The sequence below is a fragment of the Erpetoichthys calabaricus genome, chromosome 7 (assembly GCF_900747795.2).
Source record: "Erpetoichthys calabaricus chromosome 7, fErpCal1.3, whole genome shotgun sequence".
Lineage (NCBI taxonomy): Eukaryota > Metazoa > Chordata > Cladistia > Polypteriformes > Polypteridae > Erpetoichthys > Erpetoichthys calabaricus.
The window spans coordinates 93,745,974-93,760,056 of record NC_041400.2 but is presented as its reverse complement, the minus strand read 5'-3'; the positions used below and the strand labels follow the sequence as shown (position 1 = coordinate 93,760,056).

At 34.3% G+C, this 14,083-nt stretch overlaps 1 protein-coding gene across 2 annotated transcripts in view; it reads right to left on the bottom strand.

Annotated features, from left to right (window-relative positions):
* LOC114654560 (uncharacterized) overlaps positions 1-14,083 on the bottom strand; it is a 166,965-nt gene that overhangs the window by 57,870 nt on the left and 95,012 nt on the right. For both annotated transcript variants that reach the window (XM_028805176.2, XM_051929963.1), the window contains exons 6-8: positions 5,232-5,270; positions 4,724-4,747; positions 773-817 (exon numbers count right to left, since the gene is read on the bottom strand). In XM_028805176.2, the coding sequence (XP_028661009.2) occupies positions 773-817; positions 4,724-4,747; positions 5,232-5,270 (108 nt within the window). The remainder of the gene's footprint in view (positions 1-772; positions 818-4,723; positions 4,748-5,231; positions 5,271-14,083) is intronic.

Here is a 14,083-nt window from a genome sequence, read left to right as displayed (position 1 = left end):
CTTAAGACTTTGCACAGTACTGTATAGATGTTCATTTAATTTCGATATTTGTAATATATTTTTATAATAATTGTAATTTTTTTTGGATTTTTTTTAACTATAGGGTATGTTTATTTGACAACAGATAAATATGTTTGTTTCATTAAGATGCTTATTATGAACTTGCATGATTATTAATAAATGACTTCATTTTGCAAAGTATTATAGTAGTATGTATTTTCATGGTGCATACCTGAAAGAAATAATATAGATCAGAATATCTGGAAGGGAATTGTGCAGAATTATTTTAAATAGAATTGGACAATGGACCAAGGTTTGTCTTTCCTGGAGTAGCCTGTACTTTTTAAGCAATGCACATTTAAAAAGTCCCTGATCTTATTTACAGGACAAAAGTATTAGTACTCATTAAAAGGAGTTGGCTATTATAATGCAGAATTTGGCTATTTTAAATCTTTTATTTTGATACTGAAATCAGGAATATGTGCTGTTGTAAATAACCGGTTTAAAGCTGTAAACTGGAAAATAAATTGTTTAGGCAAATTGCAGGTTATGGTATTATAAAATTTGTCACATGCTACTCTGTATCTCTGAAAGAGCAGGATTTGAAAACTAGTACACTCTAGATATTTGGCTGCTTTGGCATCTTGTACTATTTTTGAACTCTCCAAATTAACATCATTACAATATATTTCTTGGTAGATCACAATTTATTAAAATATGAATTTTAAAGTACAAATAAATCATATTAGGAAAAAGTAAAATAAAAACCTACCAGAGGAAGAATTAATGGTTTGAAAGGACTTTGTGCCTGCTGCTGCTTTAGGATATAATAAATGAAAAAAAAAAGTTATTCAATTGTCAAAATAAACCTAATAAAAAACAACATCATTACATTGAATTAAAGTATCTTCTGAGCAATAGTACTCCCTTAAACTGACCTGACCAAAGGGATTTAAAGGAGCATAATCAAGGAAAACCTGTAAACAAGTTGGTATTGCAGGATTTGAAACAAATGCTGTCATACCCTCCTAGTGATATGTATTAGAATTTCCCAATAAACTATCATTCAGATCAATGCCTTCTAATATGAGTTTACCATCATAAAGATTTAATGGACAAAGTAAAGTTTTATATATGAGTAGAACACTTTCTGAATTAAGGAAAGATACCTCATTTTTTCAGAAAACAATGAAGCCGACTCTAGATTGAATATTTGCCTAGAATTTTGTTCCTCTCTCTCTTTCCTTAACAGTTGGCTTGAATTTAATATATATAGTGTATTTTTAATTAGTATATACTCATTGCTGTTTATACTGCATGACATATGACAGGACATTGTGCATTGACTTGACAAATATATCACACCTCAAAAGTTATGTATATGATGTACAGAATATATTTGTTATTTGTCAGTTTATATTGGCTACTTATTATCACTTCTCAGGGAACTGGTCAAAGGGTCAGGAATATTTCAGCCAAGCTTCACTCCATCAAGCCCACTGTGCTGGAAGCCATTAACCAATGAGCAAGGTGCAACATCCAGTTTTTGTATGGTGAGGGTGCACATACATAAAACATAACATTCTTTTGCCAGCATAACAAGGCAATTACTGCAGTATCCTATTCTCCTAAAGAAATCTGAAAAATTTACTGCACTCATACTGTATATCAATAAGGGCAACTACCAAAAATAAAGCTACTTTTGTTAACAATAAGCAGTGACATTTGATTGATGCACAAATATTTATGTTGCCAAGATATACCTAGCAAACATTGTGGCTTGGTGGCCTGGGTCAACCTGAAATTCATTTATTTTGAGGCAAAATAGCAGACATGACAGTACTGTGCATGGTGTATGGCTTGTCAGTAAGGTAACTGCCCGAATCCTCTGTTTTTTATATGGAATGTACTATTCATTGTAACAGCAATCACGTCATTACATGTGTCAGGTAATAAAAGTTACCTGTCAACACTGGTGTCATACGCCTTTCCCTGAGCCCCAGAACACAGAGAAGTGCTATCATGCCATGTATGATTTTCCTCTGTTTTTGTATATGGAATGAATTATTCATTGTAACAGCCATAACGTCATTACATGTGTCAGGTAATAAAAGCTACCTGTTCAAACATTGCTGTCATACGCCTTTCCCTGAGCCCCAAAACACAGAGGAGAAGTGCTATCATGCCATGTATGATTTTGTTCTCTCAGTTGCAGAACAGTGATTACACTTGCATTCTGATACTCTTAAATGTAAGTGGTGGGGTCTCATGGTGTCAGGAGTGAGTCTACTCTACCAGACAATGAAGTTCTGCAGCATTGTGATTGCATATCTATGAGGCTGATTAGATTGTTCCATATGCATGTTCCAGAGAGGCAATCAAGGTGCATTAATTGATGCATATTTACATGGTGGTGATTTATAAAGGGTAAATTACATAAAAATGAGCATATAGCATGTTTTATAAATCTGATTTTTTTACTTTCTCATATACTGTACGAAGTATAGGGAAAGTATTGTAATAGTTCAAAAATCTGATGTCGAGATTTTGATGAATCTCGACATTTTAGACCTCCCTGAGCCCGAAAATACCCTTTTTGGAATTGTGTCTGTCTGTGTGTGTGTGTACAGTATATATAAACATGATAACCTGAGAACGCTTTCACTTAGGCCAACTAAATTTTGCATATAAGTATTAGGTATACAATGTAGATTTCTATCAACTTTTTGGCTATTTCCGCTATCCAGAAGTGGTACTTTACTTTTTATTCATGCAGCTGTAGAGTCCGATTTATTCAACTTTGTTTTTATAATAATTGTTCAATACTGTATATTATTAATTTGATTTGATTTATTGTTATAGTTTTTTAATGTACATAATATAAAAATATAATCATTGTCTTGCGGTTTACTACTGAAAACATTCATCCCTAAATCTGAGTATACAAGAAAGTCTAGGGGAGACCACTCCCCATTTTTGCCATACACATTTTTTTTTTGGCATTGTGCATATTTTCAGACTCGAATCCACATAAAGTTTCATAAATGAGACCCCAACTTACTTTGAGATATCATAAAAATATTTTATAAATCTCAAATGTATTTACAATTTTTCAAATATTTAAAAAATATCTTAAACTAACTTTGTGTGTATTTTAGGATATCCTAAATTCAATTCAAGAGAGATCAAAATAATATCCTGTAAAATGTTCAGTTTTCAAGAGGACTTCTAGTCATTTTAATTTATATGGAAATTTGATTTCCAGATAGTTAAGATGCATTTGTAGGATATCTTTTAAAGATCAGGAAGCTATTTCAAAATATCTCAATATTATTTTGAAATATTGTAAAATTGATACATAGCCTCATTAAAAGTCATTTTTAGATGTTTGAAAATGTATTTGAGACATTCTGAAATATACTAGAGATATTAAAATTTTTAAGTGACATTTTAAGATATCAAAACCCATTTTAAGATATCTATATGTGTTAATCTGGCTTGTCATAAAAAGTTGCATGTGTTATGTTTTGTCGTAATCATTATACTGTATTTATAAATGTGCACTACACACTGGACTATAGGATTACTTTGTATTAAGTGTAATAGATAATCCCCCACTGATCTAGTTTAACTGTTGTGTCAGTAACAGTTTATGTAAAGTTTAAATTATTTTAAAATCATCCACATTCAATAGCAAAATATGTCACAGTATTAAAAGACTTGTTTTTTACATTTATGCTTTTTCATTCTGTTGAAAAATCACATTTCCTTATCTTAAAGGCTTTGGTATGAAAATGGTGTCCAGTAGCTCAAAAAATCATCATAAATGAAGTTGTCTGAATTTGCAAAGATTTCATTTTTATTTTACTGCACTTAATGGTATAATAATCAAATAGGTGTGAATCATTTTAAGCTCTGAAGAGATAGGGCAGGTATGAAATGAAGAAATGTTAAAAATGAATTTGAATTAGCTATGATGTTGCAACATAGTTAAGGACATACGGTACAGTGAAAGCAGTTAGCGCCTGATACCAAAAGTAGAACGACTGGTGTATAATGAAATTGAATTCTTATTACATTCTTAACGTTGATGATTAAATATGATAGTGTATTGCCAAAGTAATAGCACTTTTCAGAGGTGCACCTGATATTTGTCTCTGGTGCATGTCTAAAGGACTTGAAAGCAATTTGAGACCAGAGACTTCTTATTGCATTCATGTAGAGAGATCATAAAAATTCTTATGTCCAAATTTCCAGAATGAAGTTCAATAACTGGGCCTGTTTTGAAACTCCTATTTTTAAGGAATCTGCAACCCTGACCCTATTTTCGGTGCAGGGTAGAACTCCATTGTTTGTGGGAAGCTATTCTATTAGACCGTGAGACTTTTTTACATTTGGTATACAGATAACAAAACTATTCAGTACTGAACTTTCTAATATGCCAGTCTAAAATTTTATAAAAAGTGTATCTTAAAACTGGAATGAAGATTATAGTCAGTCAGTCAGTCAGTCATCATCCAACCCGCTATATATGGATACTGTATATTCACTTAAAGGCTTTCTCTAACTGATGGCTTAATTTGGAAGTTACCAAATAACAAAAAGATTACAAGTTGATAGTCATGTTGCATCACAGCATGTTATGATATATCATTATTGTTATTGTATGTAAGTTAAAACATTTCCTAATAATGGATTGTAATAAATAGAAAATAATACCTACTAGATGAGGAAGTAGACAATCCAACTTTTAGGAAATAAAAAAAGAATTTTAAATGAAAGAGTGCACAGCTGACATGAAACAAATGCAAAACAGTTTTATTAATGTTAAAACAACTACACAACACTTATCACCCCACCAGCACAGAAGAACCACTGTAACTATTACAGTAGACATTTAAGTACTAATCATAATTAAAAAAATATATACTGCTTTATCATTGAACTTTAAAGTTCAAAATGGCTACTAAAGAGTAAAGGTTATTGGTAATACTGTAACACTGTAAATTTTTCAAAGAAAGAGATTTGAAAACAAACTATACTGTACTCTGCAATGTTTACTTGATAGATTTCAGTAATTGATGGCTTCAGTATCAAACTGCCACACAATAAAACAACATATTTGTTGGTCATGATACATCACAACATATTATGATATAAAGTTAACGTTTTGTAAGTAATTTAATACTGTCCTTTGAATGCTTTGTAATGAAAAGAAATTAATAACATACCAGTCACTGGATTTGCTGAAGAGGAACTGAGAGTTGTTGCTGTTTGGAAATAAAAAATAGTTTTAATTAACAGAGTGCAAAGTCAACATGACATGACATGAATGCAAAACAATTGTATTAAAGATAAAACAACTACAGTTTTTCTCCTCAACAACACAGAAGAACAAAGAGTAGCTACTACAGTATGAACACATTGCTTGAAAATGCAACATAGTGCAGGCATTGTCTTTAGTGAAGACTTTTCTGTGTATAGCTATTGCTGTGTGTGTGTGTTTATTTTAAGTATGCTGGATTTTTTTTTTTGGTTTCTAAACTAAAGCTTTCTTTTAACCAAAATGGATTAATACAGTTTACATTATCTAATGGTTCATGAAAATTGCAGAAGAAGGTTCTCTGCATTATAGGTTAGAAAAGTGAGTTCTCTGCAGCTTGTTGTTGATGATAATGTCTCCCTCACTGGTCCCACTCCAGCCCCCAAAATTATTATCAACTAAAGAGTTCCAGAAATACTCAAAATGCCCACTAGAGGGGGAAATGCCAACAAATTACAGCTAGTAATCAAGAGGGCAACAAAGAATCTTTATAAATACAGTAAAGACATTATTTATACAAAAGCCACTGTTACATAATGAAGCTCTGAACAGCACAAAAGACAAACAAGGTGAAGGTTTTATAATAGGCAATCCCAAAAGTGAACAAAGTCCCAAAATGAAAATCAAAGAATTGTCCAAAGTCAAAGGCCACAAAATTCAATAAATCGCAATAATCGAAATAATCACTAGATACCACTCCACAAGCACATTCACAATGAACTGCAAAGGAATGTGGGATTTCCTTACCCTTTGTAGGGTTGACGGCAGTCCCTTGACAGTGTTGGGCAGATGGTCCTCCTCTTTGCAGACCACCCACAATACGCAAGGCACATAGTAAAAGATACTTAAACATAAACAAACTAAGTAATTAACAATCTTAACATAAACAATAAACAGTATAAGCATAAATGTGACAATTCAACCCCAGCTAGGGCAGGATCCCTGGGTGAAATATAATAAAAATAGAACAACTTGAACAGTATACTTCCATCAGTGTAGCTACATTAGAAGGTACAGTGGGCCACATTGGTCAGTCTATATTTGAACTGTTAGATTAAGAATTACTGAAGTCGCACCCTCATAGATAGAATCTACCATTTCAATAATTTAGCTAAGACTCTTAATAAGAACTTATAGCATGGAGCTCACTAATCAGTGACCTCTAAGAACCTCAGGACTGGCACTAGTCAAAGGGACAAAATTTATGGTAGACTTTGACTATTGCCATTGGTTGACAGACATCATTCATAACTACATCTTGGGCCTGGATTTCCTGGGAGTGATGCAAGCTACCTGTATAGTCCCCTAAGATTGTTTGTGGAAACCACCAATTTTCACTCTAATTCAAGAATGAGTTTTGGATGACTGTGGTCCATGACAGCACATGACCTTGTTTATTACAAGGCTATAATTGGTGAGGCTTTGGAAAAAACTAGAGCAAGCTACACACCGCATAACATGTACATCAAATCAAGGTGTCCCAGGAGACTCAGTAGGCAGTAAGAAAGTTGCTGAAGTGGACCACCAAATGGCTAACCAAGCATCAGCAACAGGACATTAAGAAGTTGCTAGTGAAGCATTAGAGATTATTTGCTGCAAATTAGGAAGTGTGCACTTAGAAAAACATAAGCAACCCTCATGAGCAATGGCATTGACAAGTGAATCACAGAGCAAAAATGCCAAAAGCAATATCCACTGACAGCTAGCAGCTCTTTATTGATCCCTAATCAGAAAAAAAGAGTTCTGGTGGCTTTATGTGGACTACAATTGGCCGAGCAGTGTGAATTGGAAGCACCTCTGCAATGACTAAAGGTGTATATGATTATCGCAGAAGCCTATACCAATACTGTTTTCTGAAATGGACAAGAGCTTTTGTAGTTTGTAACCATTCCATTTGACTTATGCAACACTCCTGCCACCTTTCAATGTTAGATGAAGTGTGTACTGATCAACTACCCACACACAGAGTATGTGACCTATTTGGATAATTTATATTAGGTTAGGTTAGGTGAACTGGCATTGGTAAATTGGCACAAATGGAGACTGATGCCCTGATGCTTGAATGCTACGTGAATGGAAGGATAGAATTTTTGGCTTTGGCTAAAAGCAATTAGTGTCAATATTAGAATTTAAATAAAGCAGTGTCTAAAAAAGAAAAAAATGGGATTTATTTTTTAATTGGGTCACTTGAATATTAAGCATATTTAGAGTTCTGTTCTGGAGAATATATTATTTGCATTATGTCTGACTATTTGATGGTATGAAGAAAACTAAATGACTTCACTGGAACTAACAAAATTTTAGCATGACATAGACACACTTTCATTGATTTTAATTTACATTCACTTGTGAGCAGCATTCATTTACCTTCCATATTGTTTAAAAGGACATTCACAACAAGTGGTTTTTAATCAAAATGAAGATAGTGAAGTAATCTGATTAATACTCAGCAGCTATAATATTGTGTTTGTGACTTTCTTTTTAGTTTTCAGCTTGATGTTAACTTTCCCCTATTTTTTATCACAATTCAATCTCCATTGTATGGGCCAACTCCTTTTACAAAATAGTAAGGCAAATGCAAAAGAAAGTACTTTTGAAAAAAAAATTAAAATGTTCTTTTAAGCTACAGGCAATGTTTAATGCAGTTAAAGAAAAAGAAATAGCTTTTATCTTAACTTTTATCCAAAATTATATTGTATTAATAGGTAGTATGCCTCTAAAACAGTATAATTCTCTTGTCTCAGCAATCCATCAATAATACGGAATTGTATCTGGGAGGCAAAATTTGCAGAAACCATACAGTATATTTTTATTATATTTCTGCTCAACTGTCTGAAAGGACAGTACTGTATAGTAATTCCCTGCAGGAGAGGTGGTACAATGAGCTAATTTCAATGGTTTGGGTAAGAAAGAAAGAAAGAAAGAAAGAAAGAAAGAAAGAAAGAAAGAAAGAAAGAAAGAAAGAAAGAAAGAAAGAAAGAAAGAAAGAAAATAGTTAAGTTTCATTTATGTAATAATAGAACCTTTTATTTCGTTTTTAATACCTGTAACTTAAGTTAGTAAATAATTGCAAAAATATTAAACTGCAATTGGAATACAGAAAGTCATTTACAAATCAGAAGAGACTCTGAGGAGAATATAAAGTGAAGAAATGTTAAAAAAAAATGAAATAAAGATGTTATTAAATGAAAATAATAAGTATTACAAGTGAAACACAGGACTGTGAAATGCCACTAGAACTCTTCTTATCTATGAAGGCTATGTAATCAAAAAATCAGAAAACAATTTATGATTCAAAGCAACAATCACAGATAATATTTATAAAATGTATTACAGCAGAGAGAGGCAGAATAAAACAATACATTGTGTGAGTGATGGCCAGCAGTTTATCCCGGCCAGCACCCCCAGGCCGCTAGATGGAGTCCTCCCTGCAACATGGAGGTGCCCCAGATCCCCGCAGGGCATCATGGAAAATGGAGTTTGGCTTCACATCCCTGCTGGATACCGTGGGTGCCGCCAGGGGATGCTGCAGGGAGGCACAGGGATTGTTATTTTCCCTATAGCCCGGAAGTACTCCCTAGTCACGGGGACGGAAGAACTGAAGTACTTCTGGGCTGAAGAAAAATAAGAGTTTTCATCTGACCCGGAAGTGCTATTGGAACACGTGGACTGAAGGACAGGAGCGCTTCCAGGTCAAGGACTATTTAAAGGACTGTGGGAAACCCAGCGAGGAGAGCCGGAGTTGGGAGGAAGAGTGACAGAGCTGCAGGGTGGAGAGGATGATTTATTATTGTTGATTATTGATTATTATTGTGTATTGTGGAGGTGCTTTGTGCACATTATTGTAATAATAAAAATATTACTAGGACTTTTACCTGGTGTTTGGACGTGTTGTCTGTGGGTTTTACGTGGCAACAGCGACCCCTAGTGTCACAATTGTTTAATGGAAATGTTTGATGAATGCTCTTTTATCCTGCATTTCTAGTAGACAATAGGTAATGAATGTAAACTATGACCAAATTAGTGAAACTGGCAGTAATCTGATGGATTATTTCACAGCCCTAAAGAAGCCAATCACCACTTCATATTGTATTAAAATAATGCAGTTATGCATGTCATTTGCCAATATTCTGTGAAAAGCAAGAAACAAATCAGAATACATTTACATCCTGCTTCTATACTGACAAAAACAGGCTGTATTTTTTAGATATATTAAAAAAAATAAGTATTTTAGGAAAGAAGAATAAGAACGTGGTGGAAATCCATTTATCTCTTTTCAAACTTGCTTATTCTTGTTCAGGAGGTTAGTTATCCCCGCAAAATTAGGTGCAAGGTAGAAGCCAACCTTGGACAAAGTACTACTGCATTGACTGACACATTAAATTATTCAGGACCAATTAAACCTCATCAGTTAATCTCTCACACATATTTTTGTTTTAAGAGAAACACCCACACAGAACTGTGATAAACGTGTAGTTGTTGGTGAGGCAGAACTCACCACTGTGCCACTTGCATGCAAAGTGCATGTCAGTAAAATGATATAATTATGTTTTGAATGGTTAGGTAAGAGTACATTAAAAGAAATGTGTATGCTATACCTTTGTGTTTAAAAATAACCAGTTTAATAATCTTATGTACATTGTGATATTCATTTTTTACTTTTAATTATTCTTTCTGATTTATTAAACAACTCCAGGGCTTCCATACATGCAAGACTTGGGGTACAGACTATAGGTAACCCACACACTAGTTCTGGACCATCCAAAGGATGGTATTGATCAGCAGAAGAGGACATATGAGAGTCACTGCCAAGGGAGTCTACTACAACAATATGACCTGATTATGATGTACAGTTTCTGATAAAAAAGGAAGTCTGCAGTAAAATGACCAACAAAATGCCATCTGATAAACTTTTACTCAAGAGTGGCTTCTATCTTGCCACTTCTACTAGAGTGCCTATTTAATGGAGCACTGCTGAGATGGTCATCCTTCTGACAAGTTCTCCGATCTTGGCAGAGGAATTCTGAAGCTCTGTTAGTGTGACCATTAGGTTCCTGGTCACCGTTCAGACTAAGTCTCTTCTTGACTGGTTACTCAGTTTAGCCAGACAGCTAACTCTGGGAAAGGTTCTGGTGGATCCTAACATCTTTAATTTCTCATTAATTGAGGCCACTCTGCTCCTGAGAACTCAAAGCTTTAGAAATGGCTTTATAACCTTGACTTGATCTATGCCTCACCACAATTTTTAACCACAGTTTTATCTCGGAGGTCTATAGAGAGTTCCTTGGGCTCCATGGCTTGGTTTTGGTCCTGACATGTAGTGAACCTGACAAGGCAGATGTATGCAAACGTAAACTATGTCCAATCATTTTAATTTGCCACAGTTGGATTTCACTCAAGTTCTAGACAAAACTAGAGGACAATTAAAACAAACAGGGTGCACCTGACATCAATTTGCAGTGCCGCTGCAAAGGGTCTGAATACGTATGTACATGAGTGTTTTCAGTTTTTGATTTTTAATAAATTTGCAAATCTTTCTAAAAACAAGTTTTCACTTGGTCATTTTGGGCTACTGACTTTAGATTGATAGGCAAAAATGGCGAATGCATCCATTTAAAAATAATGAAGAGGTCTAAATACTTTCCAGTTCTAAATGGTCTTAATCAGTTGCAAAGATTCTTTGAAAATTTGACATGTTGGCAAAAAAGCTGGAATTTCAGTGGACTACAAATTTTAGAAAAAAAGTTCTGTTTTATATTGTTTGATTCAGAGGTGGTATGGTAATAAACTTATTTTTCCAATTTAATATTGGTTTACAGATTTATATAGTCAAGTAAAATATAAAGAGTACAATTTTAATATTTCTGGTTAAATCACACTGTTATTTGTATGGAATGTTGTAAATGTGCTGCTTAGAATTTTTTTGTGATTTCTGAACAAAAGCTTGTTTTGATTTTTAATAAAAGCATTTAATTGTGAAACTTAAATCTGCTATTTTGTTGTAGTTGTTGTGGTCACATTAGCAGACAAAAGTAGGTAGGTCACAAAATGGTCCATAATAGATGGCTACTACTCAATGAATGGGGAGAAATAAAAAGAAAAGCAGAGATGGCAACTTAGAAAATATAGCTGAAGCTAAATTACTCTTCAATGGTTTGGATTTTACACCAATAGTGAGGCTCATGGCAAGCAAACCTGGTTTGCTTTATATATTGGGATGGTAAGCTAAATCAACAATTCTGTCATTTTCTGTGTGTTGATCTCCCTATTGTGCAACCTAAATTCGGAATACCACATAGATGAGCGATGACCACAGCACTACACTATTTAATATTTAACTGAAAAATAAAATTGAAACACATAAGGCTTACAACATACAACTTCAAAACTGAAAAGGGACAATAGAAATTACAAAAGCTACAAAAGAGCAAATTTGATAATGGTAACATTAACTCTAAAAATGTTAACCATTTAAGTTTTCAAAGTAAAAGGCATAAAGAACTAATATGAGAACAACAGCATACACTGCAACGGGTGATGATTCAGAATAGATTAAACATGTGTGAAACAGTAATAAAAGAACAGTTTGGTAGAACACAAACATCTAACATGAGTTCTGGTATGGGTGGACCCAAAAATTCCCAGAATTGCTAATAAAAACTTTCTTATAAAGCTTACAGCGATACCCCTTTAGTCACCATCAAAATAATCCTCTTGAAATGCAACAGATTTGTCCCAGCACTTGTTCCATTCCTGGGAATATTCCCTGTACTCATCTGTCTACAGCTTCCTGTGATTTTTTCCTGAATTTCTAATACAGTAGTAAATCTTGTTCCCTTCCATCTCGAATTTAATTTCAGGAACAATAAAAGGTAAAGGAGTAAGATCAGGCGAATATGGGAGGTATGAAGCAGCAATCACATTGTTTTTGGTCAAAACCTCTTTGACTCATAACACTGTGAATGTGTTGACATGGCACAACAGTGTGGATGGGTATGCTGCCATGGTGCAAAAAGCAGTTTTGCATGTACAGTACTACTGCACCAATTTTTTTTCCCCTGATGCTTACCTCAAGACACCTTAGCAGTTCAATATAATGTTGCTGATAGAAATCTGTTCATGGGGAAATTCTTTATTAACAAATTTATTAATATCAAAAAACGCAATGATCATTATTTTGATGTTCAATGACCTGCTTTTTTCGACTTGTAGAAATAAAATCGCCAAAGTGATTGTAGGATGAATGCCAGAAATATGCATCTTGATCAGCTCAGCACAATAGCACTTGGCACACAGGGGACAGGAGGCATGTGATGCCTAGTAGCATAGTTGATAACTACACCCTACTCCTGTGCTATTCACTGATTCTGGAAATATTTGGGTCTCCCCTAGTATTCATCAAATTTTCTGGACCCACTTTTTAAAAATAAAATCAGATGCCATGCAGAGACCAACCTTAAACAAACTGCCAATCCATCACAGAATGTAGTCACTTCTTTTTTCTAAGCCAATTTAGTCTGTATGCTGAATAGTCCAGAGAAAACACAGGGCAAAAGTGAAAATTCTGCAGTGGCAGATTTGATTTGATTGGGAGTCATTGGGTAAGTACTGCAGTGGATTTGCACCCAGTGTTGTATTTGCTTAGTCTTAAACATCAGTGCCTTCAGTCAAATGTCAAATTGTCAAATTACCGTGTGTAGATTTTGTTTCCATATAACAATGAAACAAAATGACATTTCAAAAATTCCAGATAACAGTCAAAAGTTTTATCTGAATATGATGAGTATGGTGAGACACAGTAGGCTGGACATTTTCTCCCTAATCAAATGAGCATGGTAAAATTATTTAATAAAGGAATTTGTAAGGGTTTTGATTAATGTTTCTATAAAATCAATTCTTTACAAATGAACTTTGGTTATAGCAGTAAAGAGAAGATTTCATGCTAAAAAAATTCTTTGCACGAATAACTGTATAAAATGGGAACAATACCCACCCCCCCCCAGGACACGAGAGGGTGGCCGCCTTGGTTTGCATGGGGGATGAGATCAGAGCTTAGAAGCTCAACCCTGTTGGGGCCTGTGGCCGCCCAGATGTTCCAGGAGACATGGACTGCAGTACTTCTGCCACACCAGGAAGTGCTGCAGGAAGATCACCAGGGAACACCTGGAGCACATCCAGGTGCATTATAAAAGGGGCCGCTTCACTCCATTCAGGGGGCCAGAGTCAGGAGGCAGAAGACGGAGCTTGCAAAGAGAGGAGTGGAGGCGGCAAAAGAATAAGAAGGAAGAAGAAAAAAGTAAAGGACTGAGCTGAGTATTGTGATAATTGGTGCACTGTACTGTGGGAAGAAGAAATTAAAACGTGTGTTTTGGAGCTTGAGTATGTGGATCTGTGTGTTTCGAGGCCGGTTTCCCATTGTGTGTATATATATATATATATATATATATATATATATATATATATATATATATATAAATAAATGACTCAAGAAATAGTGAAAAAAATAGTAATTGCAACTCATCTAACTATTAAGAAATACAACACCATTATTTCATTATTATTACAAATTTTATTTCTCAATGGCCTTTTTTTAAAGACCGTTTTTATTTTAAAGCACAACTTTTTCACATGGCCCATTTCCGATTGGTTCTTTTATGTATTTTCCAATGCCTCTTTTTATGATGGTTTCATCACTTGTCAATCAAGACCAGTCACTTCCTATTGACTAATTCTCTGCTGTCAATTACTTTTGCCTGGTAT